The 25,003-nt window shown below is 50.4% G+C and overlaps 5 protein-coding genes across 7 annotated transcripts; 2 read left to right on the top strand and 3 right to left on the bottom strand.

The window, feature by feature from the left end:
* Positions 1–16: 16 nt before the first annotated feature.
* Positions 17–1,901, top strand: immp2l (inner mitochondrial membrane peptidase subunit 2). Of its 2 annotated transcripts, none has more exons than XM_052062252.1 (6): positions 17–158; positions 566–729; positions 801–904; positions 1,051–1,116; positions 1,209–1,311; positions 1,463–1,901. In XM_052062252.1, exons 1-6 carry the CDS (start codon positions 89–91, stop codon positions 1,601–1,603), a joined length of 648 nt encoding a protein of 215 aa, XP_051918212.1. In that variant the 5' UTR covers positions 17–88; the 3' UTR covers positions 1,604–1,901. The 2 variants fall into 2 exon arrangements, with proteins under 2 accessions (XP_051918212.1, XP_051918213.1); XM_052062253.1 differs by lacking the exon at positions 17–158 and adding an exon at positions 239–263.
* Positions 1,902–2,644: 743 nt separating this feature from the next.
* On the top strand, positions 2,645–4,166 carry pdcd2l (programmed cell death 2-like). The gene is made up of 2 exons (XM_052061313.1): positions 2,645–3,197; positions 3,551–4,166. Exons 1-2 carry the CDS (start codon positions 2,729–2,731, stop codon positions 4,147–4,149), a joined length of 1,068 nt encoding a protein of 355 aa, XP_051917273.1. The 5' UTR covers positions 2,645–2,728; the 3' UTR covers positions 4,150–4,166.
* Positions 4,167–4,253: 87 nt separating this feature from the next.
* Positions 4,254–9,935, bottom strand: LOC127597925 (nuclear factor of activated T-cells, cytoplasmic 3-like). The gene is made up of 10 exons (XM_052061300.1): positions 9,305–9,935; positions 8,139–8,370; positions 7,402–8,043; positions 7,066–7,228; positions 6,795–7,000; positions 5,461–5,633; positions 5,251–5,391; positions 5,131–5,186; positions 4,741–5,047; positions 4,254–4,503 (listed from the first exon to the last, which is right to left on the bottom strand). Exons 1-10 carry the CDS (start codon positions 9,375–9,377, stop codon positions 4,385–4,387), a joined length of 2,112 nt encoding a protein of 703 aa, XP_051917260.1. The 5' UTR covers positions 9,378–9,935; the 3' UTR covers positions 4,254–4,384.
* A 611-nt stretch (positions 9,936–10,546) lies between these two features.
* Positions 10,547–16,101, bottom strand: dus2 (dihydrouridine synthase 2). Its single transcript, XM_052061305.1, has 16 exons — positions 16,009–16,101; positions 15,357–15,487; positions 15,235–15,280; positions 15,065–15,156; positions 14,958–15,001; positions 14,770–14,830; positions 14,651–14,698; positions 14,496–14,561; positions 12,881–12,951; positions 12,717–12,803; positions 12,468–12,636; positions 11,756–11,877; positions 11,533–11,679; positions 11,350–11,437; positions 11,170–11,243; positions 10,547–10,900 (listed from the first exon to the last, which is right to left on the bottom strand). Exons 2-16 carry the CDS (start codon positions 15,471–15,473, stop codon positions 10,702–10,704), a joined length of 1,431 nt encoding a protein of 476 aa, XP_051917265.1. The 5' UTR covers positions 15,474–15,487; positions 16,009–16,101; the 3' UTR covers positions 10,547–10,701.
* A 137-nt stretch (positions 16,102–16,238) lies between these two features.
* Positions 16,239–23,246, bottom strand: slc7a10b (solute carrier family 7 member 10b). 2 transcript variants are annotated; one of them, XM_052061304.1, is made up of 11 exons: positions 23,016–23,246; positions 22,583–22,787; positions 21,636–21,787; positions 20,781–20,906; positions 20,539–20,692; positions 19,727–19,850; positions 19,412–19,515; positions 19,254–19,350; positions 19,003–19,152; positions 18,125–18,243; positions 16,239–17,764 (listed from the first exon to the last, which is right to left on the bottom strand). In XM_052061304.1, coding segments are annotated over exons 1-11 (1,329 nt in total). In that variant the 5' UTR covers positions 23,113–23,246; the 3' UTR covers positions 16,239–17,763. The 2 variants fall into 2 exon arrangements, with proteins under 2 accessions (XP_051917264.1, XP_051917263.1); XM_052061303.1 differs by having other exon boundaries at positions 18,125–18,302; positions 23,016–23,245.
* Positions 23,247–25,003: the final 1,757 nt, after the last annotated feature.

A 25,003-nucleotide genomic window follows, 5' to 3' on the forward strand; every position in this document is an offset into this window, starting at 1 on the left:
TATTATTCATGTACTCCATAAAGTGGGAATACGTTGTCACTAGAATTTTTATTAATAGACAAAAAAGTGCGAGGTTGAGACATCATGTATGTGTCCAACGGGCTTTAGGACCCGGAGTGGACTTCCCCTGCGGCATGAGGAAGTTGAAGCGTATGCTGGTGAGTGTGTTAGTGCTAGCATGAGTGTAATTTAGCTCAGTTTACGAGTTAGTTGTCACCGAGATATTATGCCGTCAAAGTTGACATCACTGAGAGTAAAATGACGTATGCGCAATTTTCATCCTATCCATGATATGACATTTTATTTATGAAATAATTCACTTCATCTACCCTCGTTAGCCACGCGGCTAGTTAGCTCTGAGGACAATGAATGGACGCCTTCCTGGGGAGAGTAGCAACATTGCTGAACTTTCTGCATTGACACTCAACCTATACTGATTCACCAAAGTCGACGACGTGCAAAATTTCCCCTCAAACATAATTTCAATTATGCCTCCATATAATTTTTTTATGCATCACCCTGAGGTGGTGCTGGTAACATACATGCTGTGTGATGTCTTTTCCAGCTTGCCAACTGCCTCCTGCCCCGGTGAGCATGGCTCAGGGGGCCACAAGGGGGCGACGCTACTTGCGCGCCTTTGTGAGTGGCTTTTTTGTGGCCGTGCCCGTCACCGTTACCGTCCTAGACCGCTTGGCGTACGTGGCCAGGGTGGAGGGTGTGTCCATGCAGGTGAGCCCCCGGAATAATTCGCAACCACATGACACAAAAACAGGAAATGAACGCGTGCGTTTTTGTTCCAGCCGTTCCTGAACCCGGAAGGAGCGTCCGAGTGCGACGTGGTTCTGCTGAACCGCTGGAGTGTCAGGAAGTACGACGTCCAGAGAGGAGACATTGTGTCCATCATGTGAGTCCACTCCAAAACGATGGCGTGTTCGCTGACGAAAAGACTTTTCGTTAAAGTAAATGTGAGAACGCCTGTTAACCTTTTTTTCTGGCGACCAGTCCATTCCGCGGCTCGCATTGAACCTTGCTTGCCGTGTGTCTTCACAGGTCTCCCAGGAATCCCGAGCAGAAGATCATCAAGCGCGTCATCGGCTTGGAGGGAGACTTCATCAGGTAGTCGCCATGGAAACCACACTCACTTCCTTTGTACTATTGGATGCTAAGCCATGTGGATCCTCATGGCGGGGGCAAATTTTTTGTGACAGGACTCTGAGCTACAAGAAGCGACATGTGCGCATTCCCGACGGTCACTTGTGGATTGAGGGGGACCACCATGGGCACAGTCTGGACAGCAACACCTTTGGCCCGGTCAGCAAAACCGCCGCATGATCCCCCCCTGTTAGGTTGCGGATGAAACTGACCCGTTGCAAAATTACAATCGAAATGTGGGGCGAATTCTACTTGAACCGTCTGATTGTTGCTCCTGAGAAACTAAACTCTTGTTTTGTGTTGCGGCAAGGTGTCGCTGGCGCTGCTGCACGGCCGCGCGTCTCACATCATTTGGCCTCCGGGCCGCTGGCAGCGCATCCGAGCCCTTCTCCCGCCAAACCGAGCGCCACTCGTCACCCACGAGCACCACCGTGACGATGACGACCAGTGAACGCATCACAAATGAGGCGCCTACTTTTGAGCGCCTCCTGCTGGCGGGAGGCTCTGTGTTCACGCTGACAAGTCAACTCGTCACATTTGCTTCCGACCCGGACCGCATTCGCGTCAACTCGTTTGCTTCTTTGATGGAGAAGTTGTTGTTGCATCGCCATCGTGACTTGTTTCTTTTTATCAGGAGGTTTAGAAATTTGATCACGTTTGATCAGCATCACTTTGACTTTTTCTACACCAACACCTCACTTTTCCTGACAATGAATAAAGTTGACATGACGACAGCTCATGAAACTAAACTGGTTCTGAATTCACTTATTCTATTTTTTTATTTTTCTATTTAATTTTTTTGAAGATGAACACAGAAGTAGCAAAGTGGCATCCAAAGCTGGCATTTTAGAGGTGCAATTAGAAAACGCAGGGAGAAATAGTAAAAATGTAAAACATCAAACATTTTGCTTAATGGGGTATATATTAAAAATGGATTTTGCCCTGTTTTTTGATAGAGATCTGAACTGCGTACAACTTGTTTACATAAAAAAATTGAATATATTTAAATCCTTTTTTTAATACTATTGATGGTTATATAATCTGACTACATCTTAACATTACTGTACGTTTAGTTGTGATTCTCCATAATATAATACAGGCAATAATACATAGTTAGATGCTATTCTCTGGATTACAACCGTACAAATGTTCGATCCTCGATGTTAAATGCTTGAAGTAACTATGAAGAAGCCACGAGCTTCTCCTGTTACATACTGCAATGGGCGAAACGTAGTTTGTCCTTTCGGAGTTGCCGTTGCAACACGTCATCATCCTGCGCAGGCCCCCGACGCTTAGTTGTGATTCTCCATAATATAAACAGGCAATAATAAATAGTTAGATGCTATTCTCTGGTTTACAACCGTACAAATGTTCGATCCTCGATGTTGAATGCTTGAAGTAAATATGAAGAAGCCACGAGCCGCTCCTGTTACTTACTGCAATGGGTGAAACGTAGTTTGTCCTTTCGGAGTTGCCGTTGCAATACGTCATCATCCTGCGCAGGCCCCCGAGCAGATCTGGCCGCCGAGCCTGATATCCGCACCAGTGACACGGGTGTGTGGCTCAATGTGTGACGATGTCGTCTCCCATTCGGGAGTCGACTCTTCTGGGCGTTTGCGACGGCGAGCTGGACGACCTCACGTATCCCTCGTCCTTCCTCACCAATAAGGTGGGCGGGCTTCCAGATGTCGTACCGGGCCTACCCCGCGTGTTTCCCCGTTGCGAGTGCTGCTCGGCCCCGCTGGTCCACATGGTGCAGGTGTACTGCCCCCTAGAGGAGTCGCCCTACCACCGCAGCCTCCAACTGTTCGCTTGCCAGGCCGCCGGATGCGGCGGGCGGCAGGACAGCTGGACGGCGCTGCGCTCGCAGTGCCTGGTGCACGACGGCAGAGCGGCGCAGGCGTCCGGCGATCCGGCGCCGACGAAGGCGGCTCCTCTGTCGGTTGGTGACTGGTGTGACTCCGCAGATGACTGGGGCATGGACGACGACTACGAGGAAGAGGAGAAGAAAGACATCCACAAACCTGTCCCGGAGGACGAAAAAGGTAACGAGGCGAAATGACACCGAACGAAGTTTGCCTCCTAATGCATCACATTTGATGGCCGCCAGGGGGCGGAAAAAACACTTTGACTTACGAATCGATATGAAAATCCAAATTATTTTAGTATAATAGTTGCCGAGACTCTATTCGAATGTTACAGGAAAACAAAACACACTGCTGTAATTTCTTAGCTCAATTGATTTTTTTTAACGGCAAGTTAGAAATGATATAGGCCAGTGTTTACACGTCGTTTTACTTGACGCTCGTGCCATATTTGGAGAGTCGTTATTCAGATACGTCAATTTCTCTGTCACTTAAAAAAAAATCAAATAAAGTTATCACTGTTGTGGTTCCAGAGGACGTCATGAGCAGCCAACTGGACGCCCTCCATCTGGCAGAGCCTCCACCAGATGTCCCTGTTCTGCGACCTTTCTTCATCAGTGTGGTGGACGAGGAAGATGCGCGGGGCGAAGACAACGAGGAGGAGCGGTCGCACGCTGAGCAACTGTTGAGGGACTACGAGCGGAGGGAGGGAGCGGTGGCGGTCCAGCCTGACGACATCGGCGGCGGCGAGAAGTACGAGAAGAGTCGAGCGCATCATGGCGACCATCACTTCTCCAGGTTCCGCAAGAGGATCTCGATGTGTCCTCAGCAGATCCTGCGTTATCGTCGCGGCGGGCGACCGCTCTTTATCTCGGAACCGCCGGCCAACGAGCGGCCGGCGGCGTCGGCGTGCGCATCCTGCGGCGGCCCGCTGACGTTTGAGCTGCAGCTCATGCCGGCGCTAGTCAATATGTTATCCTGGAAGGACGCGGCCGGCGACCGGTCGCAGCCCGATTTTGGAACTGTGCTGGTCTACACCTGCGCCCGTAGCTGCTGGACATCCTCGGAGCGGCGACCCATCCGCGAGGTCTGCTTGGTCCAGATGGATCCGGACCATCAGCTCTTTAAATGAAAGGGGACTGGTCGCCTGCACGTGGACCTCATGAGTTATGATTATTATTATTTTTCTTTTTTGTCTGGACCTGGGCCTCGATGCTCATCCGTCACCTGGAAATTGTAAAATGAGACTTTTATCACGCAGCACAGCAGTCACATGACACAGCAGAGGCACACAAAACAGGAAGCGGCGTCGAAAAGTCGATCGGAAGGCCACGTCGGCGAGTTGGAAGCCTTTTGGGCCGGCTGAGCTAGCGCGGCCCGCCGCAGAAGGCAAAGAGGGCGTCGCCGCACTTGGAGTCCCGCCCACTCTGCTGCGGCGGCTCGGCGCCGCTCGGGCTGCACGCGTCTCTGCCGATGATCTCGTTGACTGCGCACAGATGGGAAGTCATGGGTGAGAAAAAAAAATGGCGGGCCTCAAATAAAGTTTGGAATTATTTTTATGTTATTATTTTTTTTTCTTTTCTGGTGCGGCAGCGACACGTTTTGATATGGAAACACGCTCGAGTACCAACATGTCAAAAGTCAGCAAAACATCGCGGCTAGCTTGCGAGCGCAAGTCAACTAGAGAAAAACAAGATGGCGTACGGGCAGGATGTGGTTTTACCGTCGTCCAGCGTGAGCTCCTGGAGTTCCGGCAGAGACGCCGCGGCCGCCGCCGGGGGCGTGTCCTCCACTTCGCGTTCGACGTCCAGCCTCTGCGCCCACCCTCGATGCCAAGGCGGCTCGCCCGGGGTTTGACGGAAGGCTGATGTCGGCTCCCGTTTGAAGATGGCGGCGGGGGGCTCTCCCGGTAAGTACGTGAAACTCTGCAGGGCGCTTCGCCTTCTTTTGCCGTTGGACACGTAGAAGAGCACGTGCACGGGAACGCTCGTCTCACGCTGGTACGCGGGGATGGCCACCGTGAGGCTGGACTGACACACACACACACACACACACACCTGATAAGATGGGGGGGGGGGAGTATTGGACGTCCAGATGGTCGAAATCCACTTACACCGCTGCTGGTTTGAGGCACAGTTGCGGCGTCCGTCTCCCAGAGGACACGCCCATCTGGCAGGAAGGGTGCGAGTGAGGACACGCCCCTCGTTAGAGCTCATACTTGACGAGAGCTCACCAGAACTTTTCTCCAAGAAGATCACTCTGGAGCGGGACGACAAGTTGGAGCCGAGGATGACCAACGGCCGTCCTCCTTCCCGCCGGCAACTGCCGGGCGTAAAGCCGTCCACGCGAGGGAGGTCCAGACCCGAACGCTGCGCTGCAAAGCGTGACGGCGCGGCGTCAATGGAAGCCGACGGCGGCGAGGAGGAGGCGAGGCGGCACTCACAGCACTCGATGGGACGCGAGGATGTCTGGAGCCACAGCGTCCACCCGTCCGACCGCGGCACGGCCACTCGGAAGGCCGCGCGCACCCGCGTGTTCTTCCTGCCCGCGTCCGTCTCGCCTTTCTTGAGCTCGATGTCGGCGTTGCGCAGCTTCAGGATTCCCGCGCAGTCGATGCTGGATAACACAAAACAACGCTTTGATTTTTATTTTTTCAATTTTACTTTTCTTTTGACCCTTGAGTTCTGGGCGGGCGGCCCTTTGACACAGATGCCTTTCAAAAAAATAAAAATTGATCAAGTTGAGTGCGCGTCTCGAGCGGCATCGTAAGATGGCCGCCGGTGACTTGACACAGATGTCTTTCAAAAATTAAAAATTGATCAAGTTGAGCATGCGTCTCGAGCGGCATCGTAAGATGGCCGCCGGTGACTTGACACAACAGATGCCTTTCAAAAAATAAAAATTGATCAAGTTGAGTGCGCGTCTCGAGCGGCATCGTAAGATGGCCGCCGGTGACTTGACACAGATGTCTTTCAAAAATTAAAAATTGATCAAGTTGAGCATGCGTCTCGAGCGGCATCGTAAGATGGCCGCCGGTGACTTGACACAGATGCCTTTCAAAAAATAAAAATTGATCAAGTTCAGCACGCGTCTCCAGCGGCATCGTAAGATGGCCGCCGGTGACTTGACACATGCCTTTCAAAAAATAAAAATTGATCAAGTTGAGCGCGCGTCTCGAGCGGCATCGTAAGATGGCCGCCGGTGACTTGGCACAGATGCCTTTCAAAAAATAAAAATTGATCAGGTTGAGCGCGTCTCGAGCGGCATCGTAAGATGGCCGCCGGTGACTTGGCACAGATGCCTTTCAAAAAATAAAAATTGATCAAGTTGAGCACGCGCCTCGAGCGGCATCGTAAGATGGCCGCCGGTGACTTGACACAGATGCTTTTCAAAAAATAAAAATTGATCAAGTTGAGCGCGCGTCTCGAGCGGCATCGTAAGATGGCCGCCGGTGACTTGGCACAGATGCCTTTCAAAAAATAAAAATTGATCAAGTTGAGCGCGCGTCTCGAGCGGCATCGTAAGATGGCCGCCGGTGACTTGACACAGATGCCTTTCAAAAAATAAAAATTGATCAAGTTGAGCGCGCGTCTCGAGCGGCATCGTAAGATGGCCGCCGGTGACTTGACACTGATGCCTTTCAAAAAATAAAAATTGATCAAGTTGAGCACGCGTCTCGAGCGGCATCGTAAGATGGCCGCCGGTGACTTGAAGTCTCGCTACGAGAGGTAAGCGGCATTCTTTGTCCGTTTTTTTGCGATCGTCACGGCGGCTTACGTGGCAGTCATGTCGCCGTCGGGCGTCAGGGGGATCTCCAGGACTTTGGTCCCGTCCAGCGTCTTCTCCCGGCAGGTGGTCCTCACCGTCTTACCCGTCACGCGGTGGACTTGATAGAAGGCGTGCGGGCGCAGGGGCTGGCGCTCGTCCGCCGTGCCCATGAACAGGAGCAGAATGGCGGGGGGGCGCCAGCACGGTCCGCTCAGCTGCGCACAAAACCCCCGCCGGAGACGTTCACGTTCGCCGAGTCGACCTAAGCCCCGCTGCTCACCTTGACTCTGGGGTGTCCTCCGTCGTCGGCCTTGATGGCCCCTCGGCTGCCCTCGGTCTCGTAGTGGGCTCGGTGGTACGGCCGAGGCTCCGCCTCCACGCTCAGCCGGTTGGGCCCGAAGCCGCTCGGGAGAGGAAAGTCCAGAGGCGGAGGAGACGAGGCTCTAAGGGAAAACAAGAATCACTTAACCAACCGTGCATGTTTTTGCCCCGTGGGAGGAACTCAGAATACCCGGAGAAAAGCCACGCGGGAACGGGGAGAATCAATCCCAGAATGGGATGAGCTGTCCGCTCATGAATGGGAATGACGCGTGAATGACATCAGAGAGTCGAGTACCTGAAAAGGGGCGCGGCTCCCGCTTCGGGGGCGGTCCAGCCGAAGTGGGCGGGCACCCGCAGGAAGCGCTCCGCCGGGCCACCAAATGGGGGAGCCCCATCGCTACTCGCTTCCTCCGGCGGCGAATATCCCACCGGAGCGCCGGGCCGCGTCCCGGACGTCTTCCTGGTCTTGGTGGGGACGTCCGGCTCGAGGAATCCCGCCCAGATGTCGTCCATTTCGTTGCCTCGCGGGGACGCGCCTGCCGTGACGTCGGGCGAGCGCCGAGGGGACGGCGAGCGCGGGAAGTCGTCGGCGTCGTCGTCGTGACGACGCTTCCCACACGGCGATGTGGAACGGGAGTGCGGTCTGCGGATCCACGTGTCCTCGCCGACGCTGGCGCCAGGCGAGTGCTGAGGAGACTGGTAAGGCGACAACGTTGGGCTGAAGCGGGCCGGCTTCTGGCCGTTTTGGTACTTTTGCCGCCACAGCTCCACGCCAAACTCTCCTCCGCCGCCGCCGCCGCTGCCCGGGGAGCCCGGCAGGAGCAGCAGGGCGCCGTTCCGCACATCGCCATCGGCGTCTTCGTCGACGGCGCGCGAGAACGAGTCGCAGGACGACAGCTCCGACATCCAGCTGCGGGACGACGGGCTGCTGCAAGGGCTGCGGCGCAACGAGCGTGACCAAACGTTGACCTTTGACCTTCAGTTGACTTTTCAAATTCATTGAAAATTCACGGGTGTCGATTGCATTCCAACCTTGGGCAGAGCGGGGTGTCACGGTAGCACGGGTCGTCGGGGAGGTACAGCTGGTCCCCGGACCAGGCCGCCTCCGAGCCCAACCGGACACGGCCGCCGGAGTCGACGTTGCCGTCGGCGGCGCCGATAGCCGTGATGTGGATGCTGGGACAGTGCAATGGCTGCGGGCTCCCCGGGGTGCCGTACGCCGGCTCCGCGGGCCACGGCGGCATCCTCGCGTGATGACGGAGACCTGGCGGCAGATGGCCACCGCATCGACATTTGCATCGCAAACTTGTGGCTTTAGCGGGGATGTGACATTTTCATACGTGAGGTCACCCGGTGACCACCGAAAACAAGTCGTGCGGTGAGAAACTGGGGCAAAACCGAATTGCCTGAGATGTCCTATGACAGCATTTAAAAAAAAAATTTATAAGCTCTGCTTTGACTGACTCGTGAATAAGCTTTTGAGGCCACACATTAGATTAGCTAGCTAGATTAGCTAGCTAGATTAGCTAGCTCGATTCTACTTTATAACGACTGATAAAAATTCACTGTAGCTTTTTTTTCTTTATTTATAAAAAAAGAATGAAAAGAAAGTAAAAATATATATGCCGTGACGTCAATTTCTTTTTTTTTTTGACAGTCGAGACCCCGAGGTGAGGAAAAGCTGATCACGCGCATTGAAGCTCTCAATAACAACTTTTGGACGACAAATCCATACGTTTGCTTTTGCCCGCGGGCGTAGTTTAATATCGAATCCTAACACAAGCGCACAAAGTAATGTCATGACATGTGCCATCATAACAACAAACTAGTCATAGCCCCCCCCCAAGTGCCAATTTAAAAATGGAGCAGAATTCAACAGCTGACAGCTGGACGTGTCACATTTACGGCAAAAGCCACGCGCGTTTCCGCTACTCCATTTCAAAATAAATTGTAAGCATACTCGGCCAACGTGTTCGGCGAGTCGAGCGCTACGCAAACAGCAGCAAACGTTCCGACTAGAATAGTTTGATGAAAAGCAACGCCTTAAATAGATTGTGGAAAGTGTCGAACGCGCACTTTTGTTCGCACGTTGGACGGTGCCCATTTCCAACATCCGCTTTAATTTGCGTAAAATGACGTTGACTTGACGTCGAAGCGAAACATCCCGGGAGAAAGAAAGTAGCCCGACCCGAACTAACCTTCATTTTGTCGGCTGTCCTCTTCGAAGATGAGTCCGAACTCCAGTTCCTCGCCGCACTTTGCGGAGGACATGGAAGCCAAAAGGTCCCCACAAAAATCAAATCACAAACTTCGTCGGTCTTGTCGTCAAAGTCGACCCGTCTCAAGTCTCCTCACAGGGCGACACGTCGAGTAGTTTGCAGCCTTCCAAGTTGTTTACTGTCAACTTTTTGGAGGGTTGTGACGATAATTTGAGACCGGACGAGACGGTGTACTAGTTGACTTGTTCTGCGACAGTTCATTTGCACTCCTCGCGCGGAGCTGCTGCCTTCACGTCGCCTCGGTCAGTTCAACTTTACCTCGTCGGCCGTGCCGCCAAACTTGGGATGAGTCATCGTTCAATTGCAAAACCGTTCGGCCGCACGAAACACCTTATTTCGGACGTAAATACACACGTCTATGGAATATTTGTATTTGTTGCTCCGAAAATTCGCTATTGTTCTTGTATTCCGTGATTCCACTTCATCCAAAGTTAACCGATTGGGCAAATAGAGCGATAAATGTACACAGATCGTTTGCCACGCTTAATCCTCACTTGGGTCACTTCCACGTTCACAAATACACCGAATATGCAAAATCCCGACACACGCTGAACGCACCGGTGATGACGCAAATTCGAAGCGCGGAACACTGCTACCTCATTCGCCCACTGATGACGCAGCATCAGAAGCAACTGGCGTTTCAGTTTTGCCCAAGGACACTTCGGCATTATCACATTGGCTTCTGGGTTGGGAGACGAGCGCTCGACCACACAGCCGCACCGCCCCAACGTCTCAGAACTCGACTTCAACTTTAAATTCAAATTAAATTGGAGCCGAACGTCAACAGGTGGTCTTGAAGAAGCGATTCTCATTTTGGTTAGCCACGCCCCCAGCCCTTTCCCAGGAAGAAGAAAATATTTCGCACTGCCTCCCCCCACCCCCCAAACTCTGCCCGGGCGACTATAATTAGTATCATTTGTCCATAAAATCATGAGTACACCTATGGATTACAGAGTATACTTAGTTTGTTTCCATGTAGTCTAAGAATTGTTCGCTGTTAGCTCCTGTTCGACACGCAATTAAACTTTATTCTACCACGCCCCCCCCCCCCTCTTAAATCTGTTCCTTGGGCTCAAGAAAAAAAAAACATGCAGCAAATGCTGTTCCATGATTTTAACTTAAAAATAAGTTAAAAAATTAATTGATCTCCATCGATCACACCTGATTCAAACAGGCAGGACAACTTCAAGTTCCCGAGATCAAATCAAAGTCCTCACTTGAGTGCGAGTTTCAAATCATCCCCCGATGGGAGATGGAAAAAAAATAAATAAAGCGTCAAAGGTGCCGCATCTGTTCCACGTCTAACGTTTTTGTCTTCACAAGCCGCCGGTCTCCGGCTCGCCGTCAGCATCCACCGTTTGTTTTTTCCTCTTCTCTTCTGCGTCGCGGTTGTCCTCCATCTTCCTTTTCTGCGGCCACGCATCAGTTTCCGCGCCTACGCGGCCTTCGGGAATTCCCAGAGAGCGCAGACAAACCACGGCGGACGCCTGCTCGGCAAACTTCTTGGACTTCTCCCTGGAAGACCGCAAAGGACACAAGGTCAAGGGGCAAAAAAGGTCAAGGGTCCTCAATCATCAATAAAGAAATGCAATAGGAAGGTAATTACTCATACTGAATTCCACCCCCATCAAATTATGTACTGTACATCCAAATGAGACCCAAATGCTGCCATCTGCTGGCCATTGTTAATTATTGAAGCATTAAAGAAAAAACGACAATAAAAAAAAAACGTTCCCAGCTAGTGTGTGTGTGTGTGTGTGGGGGGGGGGGGGGGGGGGGCTGACCAGAGTGAGGATCTGTACTTCCTGTCCTCCACAGTCACAGTGGACTGGAAGGCTCGATCCTGCGCACGTTGCACCTGGACGGGACATGGCCAACGCAAACGTTTGTCGATTTTCAATTGGGGGGAAAAAAAAAAAAAATCAGTGATTTTAATTCTGAATGCATTCGTCGTCTTTGTTCACCGTTTGGTACGTCGGCTGCTCCATCTTTTGCCGCCGACTCCACTCCAGAAGGAACATCTTTGGCGTGAGTTGGGGAGGATATTCACGTCTGGCCCCGAACAAACAAACGACATCGAGTGGCTCAACGTTTTGCCTTTCGGAGTGTGTGTGTGTGTGTTTTGGGGGGGGGGGTGCAAAAGGTACCGTTGAAACTTGAGAGCCATGGTGGTGACATCGCCATCCATGGTGATGACGTTGTCCTGCCGCCACTCGGGACTCAGCAGGGCGTCGCGGCGAGCCTCCAGCTGCTTCTGCGTCTCCTTGAACAAGTCCTCAAGACCGTACGCGTCACTGGAAAACACACACACACACATAACTGTGTATCTATGTGAGGGTGTGTGTGTGTGTGTGTGTGCGCGAGAAAGACCTGAGTTCCCGGTTGGTCTGCGCAGCCTGCACACGTTTCCCCAGGACCGACTCCACTTTGTCTCGCAGCATCTGACACAAACAGTACTTGCTGTTGAAGGCGTGGTTGTCGTAGCGCAGCGCCTGTTAGAAAAACAATCCAGAGCGTTAGCATCATTCAAAAGTTGGAACGTTCGACAGAATGTGTGTTTTGATTTGAAAAAAATAAAAATAAAAAATAAAGATTGATTCTTCAGAGGAGGCGGAAATTGGAATTTCCTCGTTCTTGCCGCGTTTTGTTATTCCATGTCAAATTTGGTGCGTTTGACATCAGGCACCTTGTCGGCTTGTTCTCGGAAAAAAAAAAAAAAACGGACTCCTAATGTGGATTTTGTGGCAGCCGTTTACATGAAGGCGGGTGTGCGTTTGTGCTGAAGATATCGGGCGGAAATATCGCAGGCGATTAAAAGGCAGTCACGGTGCGTTATTGCATGCGTCTTTTACTTCAGGCATCTCGTTGGGCAGCTAAGTGGTCACAGGGGAAAGCCGTTGAGGTCCTTTGAGTTTTTGTTTGCATGCTAATTACTATCGGGCCTCAACCCGCCTCTTGAAGCAAAAGTGAAATATAAGCGCTAGTCATGGGCTTGACTGAAATTGCCCCCCCCTTTTTTTGGGGGGGGTCCAGCTTTAAGCGAGTGAAAAGTCACGTGGGGCTCCAGTGTCACTGAACTCACATATTTGAGGTACTGAATCATGACGTCGTGGAGAGGAAGCGGTCCCGCGCTGCGAAAGATGGACGGGTTCCACATGGCGGCTCGCGCCAACATGACGGACGTGGACCCCGTGGCCTCCTTGAAGGCTCGGATGTCGCCGTGGGTCTTGACCAGGTCCAGGGAGCCTCCGCTGAAACCAGACACGCACATCATCTAAAGCCGCAAAGTGCCGCAAAGCTAACGGATTACATTTTTCCCGCGAGTCCTTACTTGGCGATGACGGGGATGGCCACGGCTCGAGCGACGGCGCCGATGTAGTCGCAGTGGACAGGGTGCCTGGGACGCTCCTCCTTGAACCTGCGGCGGCGGCGGCGGCGGCGAGCCCACGTCAGCCGTCCGGTGTCACCGAGCGTTTCCGGAGCAAACGAGCTCACCTGCCGTGGACGGCGATGGCGGCCACGCCCGTCTTCTCGATCCGCCGCGCCAGGCTCAGCGTGTCCTCCAGCTAGATCAAAACATGGAAGTGGAGAAGAAGATATGAAGAAGTATGGGCTATGAAAAAAATTTCATTAATTAAAAAAAAAAAACACGGTGTGTCGTCTCAGGTGTGTCATCTCAGGTGTGTCGTCTCAGGTGTGTCGTCTCTACAAACGGGAGACAAAGGGCCTCAACCTGTTTGTCACAACACGATGTATTTTTTTACGTCAACGTGTTTTGTTTTTTTTTAATTAATGAAAAATTAAATTAAAATTTTAATTATTTTTTTGTATTATTTGTATGTATTTTTTTGTATTATAGAAGAGCGGCAAAGTTACGGAGCTAGCTAGCTCTTTTAAATAAAAGACACAAAAATGGAAATGGGGAAAAAAAATGTTTTGTTTTGACGTCAACGTGTTTTTTTTTTAATTAATGAAAAATTTATTAAATTTAAATTTTAATTTTTTTTGGTATTATTTCTACGTATTTTTTTGTATTATAGAAGAGCGGCAAAGTTACGGAGCAAGCTAGCTCTTTTAAATAAAAGACACCAAAATGGAAATGGTAAAAAAAATGTTTTGTTTTGACGTCAACGTGTTTTTTTTTTAATTAATTAAAATTTAAATTTAATAAATTTTTCATTACTTTTTTTGTATTATTTGTATGTATTTTTTTGTATTATAGAAGAGCGGCAAAGTTACGGAGCAAGCTAGCTCTTTTAAATAAAAGACACAAAAATGGAAATGGTAAAAAAAAATGTTTTGTTTTGACGTCAACGTGTTTTTTTTTTAATTAATGAAAAATGTATTAAATTTAAATTGTAATTATTTTTTTTGTATTATTTGTATGTATTTTTTTGTATTATAGAAGAGCGGCAAAGTTACGGAGCAAGCTAGCTCTTTTAAATAAAAGACACCAAAATGGAAATGGTAAAAAAAAATGTTTTGTTTTGACGTCAACGTGTTTTTTTTTTTAATTAATTAAAATTTAAATTTAATAAATTTTTCATTACTTTTTTTGTATTATTTGTATGTATTTTTTTGTATTATAGAAGAGCGGCAAAGTTACGGAGCAAGCGAGCTCTTTTAAATAAAAGACACAAAAATGGAAATGGTAAAAAAAAAATGTTTTGTTTTGACGTCAACGTGTTTTTTTTTAATTAATTAAAATTTAAATTTAATAAATTTTTCATTTTTTTTTGTATGTATTTTTTTGTATTATAGAAGAGCGGCAAAGTTACGGAGCAAGCTAGCTCTTTTAAATAAAAGACACCAAAATGGAAATGGTTAAAAAAAAATGTTTTGTTTTGAACGCACAAGTCAAATTTGTTAGCATCTCAAGCTAGAAACGTGAAATTGATCACATTGGGCGATTATGCGATCACGACTAGTGAGTGCCGGAAAGCTCCGGTCGATCACAGTGATCACCATTTAATGGATCAGATGCGACGGAAATGCGGGTAACAAGCTAGCACTATTTCTTTGCTAGTAGGAGGTGGAATGAACCTAAATGAAGCTTCGCCAGTGGAAAAAAAAATGCAAAGGAGACGCGACGAATGCGACAGTGAGTTACCGAGGGCAGTATCCTGATCTTACAAGTGACGGGAACCGATACACCGCCGACTAGCTTCCTGAGGATCTGCGGGGATCGAGACACACACACCCGCGTCAAAACGTCTTCGCAGGACCGAAGCAAGACTCGCCGACCGCGACGCCGCAAACACTCACCGCCTCAACCTTGTCGGGATCGGACAGAAGAGCCGCGCCCATCCCGCCCTGTAACGCAACAAGTACGGCGTCGCTGACACGCGGGATGAAAAACGCTCGGGCGATGACCTTCAACTGACCTTTGTGGAATATTCTTTGGGACAGCCCATGTTGACGTCGATGGCCGCCACGTCCTTTTCCCTGGAACACCGTCGCAATTATTACGGAGCGTTTTGGGGGGGATTTCGGGATTCATCTCAAGTCATTCAACATTCCGGGTCAGATTTAGAACATGGGCGGCCATTTAAGATCAACTTCGGGGACTCACACCAGTCGGGCCACGGTGAGGGCTCGCTCCGGGTCAGCCGTACCCTGCAAGAAAACCGAACAGGTGACGTCAAGAGGAACCTGCGTGCGAGTGTGCGAGTTACTCACCATTTGGAAGACGACTTTCTGCTTCTCCTTTTCACACGTCCTGAACATCACGCGATCATCCGGAGCCACAAAATCCACCGTCTGCAGAACCTCTGCGAACACAAATGTCCTGTCACACACACACGCATACGCACACACACGCGCTTCCAATTCCCAGCGCCGACACTCGCCATTTTCCACCCTGTGACACTGCACCATCTTGATGTCAATCAGCTCCTGCCGGACGAGACAAACGATTCAACAACCAACACGGAGCAGACCTTGACCGAGGAACTCGGGTCTCCATCCTCACCTCGCAGTAGACCACGTCGGCCCCGTAGTCCAGCGCCAGCAACCTCATGGGCAGCGTGCCCACCCGCACCATGGGGGCCAAGGCGGTGATGTTTGCGAAGCTCAGCCTGCCAGCCATGTCCAGTTGAGTCCCTGAACGCAGCACCACACCAAGGTACAAGCCTTAAAACTGAAGCAATGTCATGTTTCACGGGGGGGGGTCTACTGAAATTAAAGTTATATGACTCGTGGTCGAAGCCTTTCTTCACTCTCACACAAGACAATTTGTGTGAGAGTACCAAAACTAGAATGATTTGACGACTGATCAGTATATGGGACTTCTGCCAACGGGGAACAACTTTTAGCATTTCCACTTCAATGGGTTGAAATGGGAGAAAACGAACCAAACTGAGTGCCGAAAAAAATGCCTCACGGCAAAACTTTGTAAAAAGGTTGTATTCATCCCGTGAGTTGTCTGCTCGCAAGGCGACACTCAAACGAAATTAAAACTCGAACTCTTCTGAGTGGAGTTCGGCTGCTCAGACAGTTCGGGTTCAACGATCGCATTTTAGTTCGTCTCGCTGGCAGAGTAGCCAGACGACGTTCGACCGGACGCACACAAATTGGACAAAATAGTTTTGACAGAATGTTACATTTACTTGATGTAGACTCACCGACATGTAAAATGTCAAATTAGGTAATTGTGGCGCACTCGTGCAGATAGTTGTCGCGTGCTACTTTACTTCCTGGTCGGGTGACGTCATCACGTTCGTCGGGTGACGTCATCGCGTTCGTGCGTATACCGGACTGTATGCGCATTATTTTTTTTTTAAAAAGGCGCACACAAGACAAATAAAGAAGACACATCTGAGATCCTACTGTGAAATAAAAAAACTATTCCAAATTAAAATGGGAAGCTGTCGTAAATTTTAATCTGACATATAACCAATCTTGTTCAAAAGCATAAACATGATTAGATTGCACTCTATTGTTTCTCTTTTAGAAAAATGCTCACGTCTAAATAAGTGATATTTAACAATATTGCGTTGTCAGGACTTTACAAATAATTTACAGTGGGGAAACAAATGTCAGTTTATGGAAGTATATTGCTACGACGCCAGGAAAAAAAAAATCACAAAACTTTACATCGTGATAAATTTCACCTTCGACAAAAACAAACCGAAGCAATTCCTTCAGGTTACGAGAGAACATATATTTTGTACATCTTAAACCTTTAAAAACACTATTAGTTGAATACTTCCTGGGTTTTTTTATTTATTTATATTTTTTATTTATCGTAAAAAGGTAAACATTGATCACGGTAAAATGTGAAATTGACCCCATTAAAACTCCATCATTCTATAAAGTGACACGGAACTAATCCCCCCCCCCCCCCCCCCCGTGTGTCGGCCTTTATGAATGAATTTGAGCTCATACTGGATTTGAAATACTGTACATCACAATCACACCCCAGGTAGAACCAACACACTGGCCCACTGTGACACAGGAATTGTTGAACCGAACAGGATATTTACAAACAATTGACATAAACAAAAGCAAAAAACAGGCGATGCTAAATATGCTAAATCTAAATCAGTCAGTTAGTAATGGAAAAAAAAATCTCTTGGAAAAAATCTGAACCGTGACACAAAGAAAATGACTTATTTCCTCTAAGCGAGTTTTTTTTTCCTCATAAAACTCGTCTTGAGTGTATCTACCTACCACTGTTCTGACTGCAGCAATGTTTGACCGGTGCTGTGTTTCAAATGTTCCGTTTTTTTTTTTAGCTATCTTAGCAAGCTAGCTCAGCCGCTTGGTTCGCGAAAAACGTTTTACCGGTTAATTTTTCGCCTTTCGAAAGCGAGTTGTCTTATTTGGTTGCTTGTTAAGGCAAACTAGTACATTTCACTGGTTGATTCTGCTGCTAAGCTTCTGTGGTTTATCTTGCTAGCTAGCTTAGTTGACGCGACAGCTAGAAAAGCGGATTAATTCGACATTTGGCTGCATTTTGATGCCCGTTTTGGATGGACATCTGAGTTTTCTGTCAATATCCTTTGCCTAAACTTGAAGTGTCATGAGACCTCAGCGACCTTCACTCCGTCATCCAGGGGAGGACATGCCGGCGACGTGACAGAGCAGTACTTTGTGCGTTGGCAAACAAAACAAAACACGCAAAAGTCTGTAAGGAAGACAAAAGCTTCCAGTGGGCCGACGTCCATCCGGCGAATGTTACACAGGGACGTTCCCGCGCAGCGCAGGATGAGGCGGCTGCGAGGAATCTCAACAAGATGCGCTCGCGTTGATTTTGTTAGGAGCGAGCGGACGAACCGGACGATGGCTCCGTCTGCTCGGAAGGCTCGGCCACCTCGACGGGGTCCAGCTGAGGAAAGACCACGAAACACAACCTCTGGCCCACGAAGGTCACCGTCTCTGCGTGACAAGAGCAAAGTTACCGACCACATTTCTTCACATCGCCACCATGTAGCCGTCTAGTCGGCCGATAAATCGGTGCGCCGATTAGATCGTATCGCTAACATATACATCAACATTTGTCAGTATGGAACCGGCGGTCTTTGAGGAACCCCTGGGAAAAGAGGCTAAAACGGCCATTTCCGTCCAACGTCCGGCTGTCGAACGTTCAAGACGACGTTCCTTCTTCTCAAGAACCGAAGGGTTCTACTCGTGGTAGAAATGTTTAAGAATCCCACACGGCAAAAGGGAAACTGTCCTGGAGTTCCGCTACTCGCGTTAGCACGTGGCTCGCGGACGTTCGCCGCCACGACAACTCACCAATGAAGCGGTTGATGCACTTTGGTTTGGCCCCGCAGCGGACACCCAGAAAGTAGACGGGCACGCCGGTGAGCATGATAAGAAGACCCACGCCGCACACCAGGGGCTCTGAATAAAGACTGAAGCCCAACAGGAGCGCCCAGAACATCAGATAGCACACGGGCACCAGCAAATGGACCTGCGGGACGCGCCAGTCACCAGATTTTTAGGGTTTCGTCACACACCTGACCATTTCACCGCCTGTCCTGTCCTGTCCTGTCCTACTTGCGACCCATTAGGTCCCTTCCTCACAGAGTCCGGTACACTGTTCTTGTCCAGGGCCCAAATGGTCCTGTCCTATTTACGGGACGTTCAATCCCTTGGTGGCAGGGTGTGATAGTGCCCGGCTCACTGCCTCTGTCCTGTCCTGTCCTGTCCTACTTGCGACCCATTAGGTCCCATCCTCACAGAGCCTGGTACGCTGTTCTTGTCCAGGGCCCAAATGGTCCTGTCCTATTTACGGGACGTTCAATCCCTTGGTGGCAGGGTGTGATAGTGCCCGGCTCACTGCCTCTGTCCTGTCCTGTCCTGTCCTACTTGCGACCCATTAGGTCCCTTCCTCACAGAGCCTGGTACACTGTTCTTGTCCAGGGCCCAAATGGTCCTGTCCTAATTACCGGACGTTCAATCCCTTGGTGGCAGGGTGTGATACTGCCCGGCTCACTGCCTCTGTCCTGTCTTGCCCGATTTGCTACTCCTCCAATCCCTACCTTACAGGTGGTTGCACTGCTCGTACATTGAAAAAAAAAATGATTTACAGCAAAACGCTTCCCAAAATGGAAGTATGGGCACACAGAGCCAACTCCTGCGTAAAGAAAAGAAAGAATAGTTGATGGGACCTTGATGGGGCGGTAGAGGTTGGGCTTCTTCCAGCGGTAGAAGAGCAGGCCCGCGATGGTGACCCCGTACGACAAGTAGTTGATGAAGGAGACATAGTTGATCAGGTTGTGAGTCTCCCCGATACACAGGATCACCATGGCGGCCGTGCACTGCAAACACCCAGAAACAAACCGTACAACGTTTTCAGGAGAGAGGACAGGAAGTGGCGCACGTGGGGGAACAGGAGGGGGCGGGGTCTTCTTGAACGTACGCAGACCAGTAGAGCGGGGATGGGCGTGCACTTGTTGACGTGGATCATGGCTAGCAGGCTGGGCAGGTGACCCTCCCTCGCGCCGGAGAAACACAACCTGTCGGCGCAAATTTCGGTCAGCCGGAAGCAAGAGACGCAACGCAGGAAGCGGTACTCGCCTGGAGGAAGTGAACAGGTAGCCGTTGATGCCTCCGAACGTGGACAACGCCACGGAGATGGGCATGATGACGGAAAAGGTGCCCAGCAGCTTCTCTCCGAACGTCTGAACAAGAGAGTGGGTCAATCGAGCCGTTCGAAGACCCAGGCGGCGGGACGCGATCGGCAAAGAATGGCCGTTGACTACTCAGACCTGACGTTATATCGGGAACCGTTCCATATAGATCGCGCGGTGATCTGTGACGTCGCGCAACATTACCCTCTGTGTGTGGAGCGCGTCATGGCCGCTGAAGCGTTGAGCTCGTAGGAAAACTCACCACAGCTACGGCGTTGGAAGAAAGCAGCTCGTCAGAGGACATGGATGAGAAGTAGGCCATGTTGGTCAGCGTGTAGACCAGCGTCACCAGCGGAATGGAGATGTAGATGGCGCGGGGGAGGTTCCTGAACAACCACAGACCGGGAGAGGAAACGTGAAGCCGTGCAACGTCTTTGTCCGTCGTCCCTCATCCAGGTTTTGATCATGGGCGGCAACGGGAATCCCGTGGCTCGTTGAAGACGTTTCACCTTGAATTCAAAAGTCTTCTTCGGTTATGGAGTAGAGCAGATCGCAAACGGAACGTGGGGCGGAAGACGAACGCTTCCCGACTCCACCTTTTCATTCCAGACCTTCGGTTCTTCACCGCCTCACGAGAGCCACTCTCCGGCCTATTTGAGATGTTACCCTGGTTCCAACACGCCCGATTCACAGCATGAGGATCCTTGTCGGGTTTCTGCAAAACTTGCTGACGAATGGATCATTTGAATCGGGTGCGTTGGAAAGGGGGAGACCGGCCGGATCGCGGCTCTCGAGAACCGGACTTGGGTACGCCTGATCTGAAGGACCCGCGCACCTCGACCGCAACCATCGTTCCCACTGACAAGAAGAAACAAGTTCCCTTATTTCTATCTCGGGACGTGGTACCCTTTTGCCAAGTGTCGCCGGTAAATAGAAGAACAACGCCCAGAGACATCGACGAGGGAAGTCCACACAGAAGAGAGAAAGAAGTGAAGAAGACTTTTGGATTCAGACTAAAAGCTCTTCAAAAATCAGCGCGAGTCCCGTTCGTTTTGAAGTCGCAACGGCAGTCACCTTCTGGGATCCACCACCTCCTCCGTCACGTAGTTGAGGAAGTTCCAGCCGCTGAAGGCAAAGGAGGCATGCAGGAAGGCCAGCGCCATCTGCCCCACCGAGGGGGTCCTCTCCACGGAGAAGACCGCCTGAGGAGTCAACGCCTCGAAGTTCCCTGGAGGGTCGAGAAGCGGACGCCGGCCGGCCGTCAGCTCCCGACGGTCTTCCCGCAAGGGGAAATGATGCGAGTGAAGAAGGTTTACCCTTGAAGATCTGGACCAGACCCACCGCGATGATGAGGCCCAAGGCCAGCAGCTTACCAACCGTGAAGGCGTCCTGGATCCTGGTGGCCATGCGCACGCTGCTGCAATTCACCCACGTCAGCAGCACTGCACGCACACGCACAGACTGATGGCCGATACTCAGGGGGGTGGGGGGGGGTCTACTTTTTGGATTTCCTTGGTTGCCGCGGCGGTCCGGACCGTTTGAAGCGTCTGTGTAGCCCTACTGGAACATAACCCCCGCCGTAAATCAGGGAGTACTTCACCCTCTTCCTCCCGACTCGATCCTTTAGTTCCCACCCCCATCTTGACTCCCTTTATCCTTCTTCTCCTCCTCCTCCTTCTTCTTAATCATCTTGTTTCCTTCATTCCATCCCTCCATCTTTCTTCCCTCAGCACTTCCTTGACTCCCAATCGGATCTCCAAGCTAGCCATCTATCATCGGTCTCGGACACGTTTCCTGTCGGCCGTCGTCCTCCGCCTCATCCCGTCGTTACTCGGCTTTCCGCTGTTGCGGGCGGGTCACCGTGGTTTGAGGAATGCGCCGCGCTGGGGGCTCATCCATCACTGTCACGCCCTCTCATGGTGGCCCGGCTCTCCGGAACAAAGAAACGCTTGTCGGCCTCGGCCGGACGGATTGTTTCCGTTGCGAAGGACTGACAGAACGTGACCGCCCCACCAGAAAGCTGGCAAGCGCCACCGCCGGCACCAGCGCTTGGCGCACTCGAGGGAGACCGCGCTCACCTTTCCCGATAAAAGGATATCCAACACCCCAACCTATGGCAATGGAACGTTTGACGGTGACATTTGCGCGACAGGCCGGCCGAGGTGACTCACGGAGGCAGGTGGCCGACAGCACTCGCGTGGCGGCGTACGGCGGCGCGCACTCGGGGAAGACGGGCTGCAGCACGTAACTGGAGAAGGTGAGCGCGATGACGGCCAGCGTGGTCGGGTACATGATCAGCACGGCGCTCCACAGTAACAGGAACCTGGCGGCGGAACAGCGCGGCGACGCCGCCGCTTCATTAGGCACACCGTCCGGTCTCACCTCCTCGCTGCTCGTTTTCAAATCGATTGGCCGGCTCTGCTCGCGCAAGTCAAGTCGTGTTTAACAATTCGGGCAAAGTGACTTACGAGCTTGGTCGGCGAACCAATTTGATTCAAAAAGTCAACGATGCTCTGCGGTGGATTAATTGGGCCTCATTCACTCCGAGATACGTCGAAGCGCTGAATGGAGACGCGAAATCATGACACGTGGGGACCGGCCTTTTTCTCGCGTCAAAAACACACATTCCGTGAGCGGGGACGCAAAATCATGACAAGTGGGGACCGGCCTTTTTCTCGCGTCAAAAACACACATTCCGTGAGCGCGACGCAAAATCATGACAAGTGGGGACCGGCCTTTTTCTCGCGTCAAAAACACACATTCCGTCAGCGGGGACGCAAAATCATGACAAGTGGGGACCGGCCTTTTTTTCAAGTCATAAACACACATTCCGTCAGCGGGGACGCAAAATCATGACAAGTGGGGACCGGCCTTTTTCTCGAGTCAAAAACACACATTCCGTGAGCGGGGACGCAAAATCATGACAAGTGGGGACCGGCCTTTTTCTCGAGTCAAAAACACACATACGAGCACATGAACAGGATCGGGGGAAGTGCGACGAGTGCTCTTTCTACCGCCGGACGGGCGATCCTTCATTGAATTTGTCGGCGAATGGCCAATTTGTGCGTACGCACCGTTCGCGAATGAGGCCCGATGAATGGAGAGCAACTGAACTGACCCCGCGAGGCCTCCGAAGATCTCGCAGACGTAGGCGTAGTCGCCGCCCGACTTGGGGATGGCCACGCCCAGCTCGGCGTAGCAGAGCGAGCCCAGGGCGGCCACGCCCCCGCCCAGCATCCACACCAGTAGGGCCGCGCCCACCGAGCCCGAGTGCTCCAGAACGCCTTTGGGCGAGATGAAGATGCCCGAGCCGATGATGTTCCCTGAGGGGGGCGACGAGGGTCGCGGTCAGTCCGCCGCCGGCGCAACAATTCATCACAGGGTCGTCGCGTTCGCGAACCTCGTTCGACATCAACGTGTCCAAATACTGCACTCCAAATTTTAAGCCTCTCAACTGTAAATATTGTCGCCCGTGAAAGCAGATGAAAGCCAAACCTTTTTCCCGAGGGCCACCTACAGAAAAATGACAGAGGATTGAGGATTAGGTTCACCGATGATGATGGTGCAGGCGCTCAGCAGGCCGATCTCCTTCTTCAGGGTCACGCGGTCGGGGACCCGGGTCCCGTCGTCACACGCCGGCCCGTCCATGTCGGCCTTCCCGGCTCCGCTGGGGCTGCTCCTGCCGGTGCTCTCGCTTGTCCCGGTCTGGCGAGCGGCTGGCAAGCGGCGCTCCCGGCGCTCCCCTCTCTCGGCATTCGGGCCTCCTCAATGGGCCGCGCTTGCGCAACAACCCCGCCGCCGCTCGGGCTTGAATGTTAAGTAGGTACGACTCGCCCGTGAGGCGTTCAGGGACACCCAGGGGAGAGCCGGCACGTCGACGGAGGAACCCGGATTCAACGGACAGAAAATGCCTGCGTGGGATTTTTCCGGGTACTCCGGTTTCCTCCCGCGTTCCAAAAACATGCATGACAGGCTGATTGAACACACTTAATTGTCCTTAGGTGTGAGTGTGTGCGCGCATGGTTGTTCGTCTGTGTGTGCCCTGCGATTGGCTGGCAACCGGTTCAGGGTGTCCCCAGCCGGAGACTGCTGGGATAGGCTCCAGCGCCCCCCGCGACCCTAGTGAGGATTAAGCGGTTCGGAAGATGGATGGATGGATAATAATAATAATAATAATAATAATAATAATAATAATAATAATAATAAAAAGATATATATCGCAACAGCTCCGATCGCAAGCTGCAATTGCAAACTGCTGACCGCTAATAATTTCTGGTGAAGGTGACCTGCTTTAAAAATATATATATATATACAGACAGAGAGAGAGAGATAAGAAAGTTTGTAGATAAAATAGATAGATAAGCTAGCTAGCTAGATAAGCTAGCTAGACAAACTAGCTAGTTAGTTAGCGATAGATAGATATAGATATAGCTAGCTAAATAGATAGATAGATAGCTAGATAGCTAGCTAGCTAGATAGCTAGCTAGCTAGATAGCTAGATAGCTAGATAGCTAGATAGCTAGATAGCTAGATAGCTAGCTAGCTAGCTAGATAGATAGATAGATAGATAGATAGATAGATAGATAGATAGATAGATAGATAGATAGATAGATAGATAGATAGTTAGCGATAGATAGATATAGATATAGCTAGCTAAATAGATAGATAGATAGCTAGATAGCTAGCTAGCTAGATAGCTAGATAGATAGATAGCTAGATAGCTAGCTAGATAGATAGATAGATAGCTAGCTAGCTAGCTAGATAGATAGATAGATAGATAGATAGATAGATAGATAGATAGATAGATAGATAGATAGATAGATAGATAGATAGATAGATAGATAGATAGATAGATAGATAGATAGATAGATAGATAGATAGATAGATAGATAGATAGATAGATAGATAGATAGATAGATAGATAGATAGATAGATAGATAGATAGATAGATAGCAAAATGTTTTAAGTTACAGTATATATACATTTTTTAAAATCTTTTTTTTTTTGAGTGAAAGTGAAACTGATAGGATGCTTAATGTCCAGTGTGCACTAACACAAGAACATAATACATTATAAAATAATATGAATAACTCGCACGACGCACAATTGTTCTGGTTTTTGGTTTTTTTTTTCCCATTTCTCCAGAGTTTTCGGGCGAAAACTCTGGAGAAAAGTTTGTGGGCGATGGGCGATTCGCGATCGACGTATTGGGGACCCTTGGTACTTTTAGATCAACGTGGACGTCACGCTTTCCACATTATACTGGAATTATGAGGTAGAACTTTCTTTTTTTTTTTTTTTGGTTTTCTTTTCTGGTGTGGCAGAAATACGCCCGGGCGCCCCCCCTGAAGCCACAAAGTGCGCATTAGCATTGGCGTCTTTCCAACATTTCACAACTTGATTCGAATGTGTTTAAGTGACTTTGAGGTCCACCTCAAAGTGATTTGGTGATCAAAAATTGGGATACAAGTCAGGGATCATCAATGTGTTGGGGACGACTCAAACTAGCGCCAAGACGGGACTTTAATCCCATTTGGAA

Source organism: Hippocampus zosterae, chromosome 3 (assembly GCF_025434085.1).
Source record: "Hippocampus zosterae strain Florida chromosome 3, ASM2543408v3, whole genome shotgun sequence".
NCBI lineage: Eukaryota > Metazoa > Chordata > Actinopteri > Syngnathiformes > Syngnathidae > Hippocampus > Hippocampus zosterae.

Bases quoted from the DNA above. Each gene is read 5' to 3' on its own strand.
- dus2 (XM_052061305.1), bottom strand. From the start codon at position 15,473: ATGGCTGGCAGGCTGAGCTTCGCAAACATCACCGCCTTGGCCCCCATG. The intron at 15,281-15,356 runs GTGAGGATGGAG...CTCGTCCGGCAG, and splicing joins CCGACGTGGTCTACTGCGAG to GAGCTGATTGACATCAAGAT. The intron at 14,831-14,957 runs GTGAGTCCCCGA...ACGGTGTTCCAG, and splicing joins CTCACCGTGGCCCGACTGGT to GGAAAAGGACGTGGCGGCCA.
- LOC127597925 (XM_052061300.1), bottom strand. From the start codon at position 9,377: ATGTCCTCCGCAAAGTGCGGCGAGGAACTGGAGTTCGGACTCATCTTC. The intron at 8,371-9,304 runs GTTAGTTCGGGT...ATCTGCCGCCAG, and splicing joins GGACAGCCGACAAAATGAAG to GTCTCCGTCATCACGCGAGG. The intron at 5,048-5,130 runs GTAAGTGGATTT...TGTGTGTGTCAG, and splicing joins TGCCTCAAACCAGCAGCGGT to TCCAGCCTCACGGTGGCCAT.
- immp2l (XM_052062252.1), top strand. From the start codon at position 89: ATGTGTCCAACGGGCTTTAGGACCCGGAGTGGACTTCCCCTGCGGCAT. The intron at 159-565 runs GTGAGTGTGTTA...TGTCTTTTCCAG, and splicing joins GGAAGTTGAAGCGTATGCTG to CTTGCCAACTGCCTCCTGCC. The intron at 1,117-1,208 runs GTAGTCGCCATG...TTTTTGTGACAG, and splicing joins TTGGAGGGAGACTTCATCAG to GACTCTGAGCTACAAGAAGC.
- slc7a10b (XM_052061303.1), bottom strand. From the start codon at position 23,112: ATGGACGGGCCGGCGTGTGACGACGGGACCCGGGTCCCCGACCGCGTG. The intron at 22,788-23,015 runs GTGAACCTAATC...CGCCCCCCTCAG, and splicing joins CGCCTGCACCATCATCATCG to GGAACATCATCGGCTCGGGC. The intron at 19,516-19,726 runs GTGAGTTTTCCT...TCTCTTGTTCAG, and splicing joins CTTCCAACGCCGTAGCTGTG to ACGTTCGGAGAGAAGCTGCT.
- pdcd2l (XM_052061313.1), top strand. From the start codon at position 2,729: ATGTCGTCTCCCATTCGGGAGTCGACTCTTCTGGGCGTTTGCGACGGC. The intron at 3,198-3,550 runs GTAACGAGGCGA...TTGTGGTTCCAG, and splicing joins TGTCCCGGAGGACGAAAAAG to AGGACGTCATGAGCAGCCAA.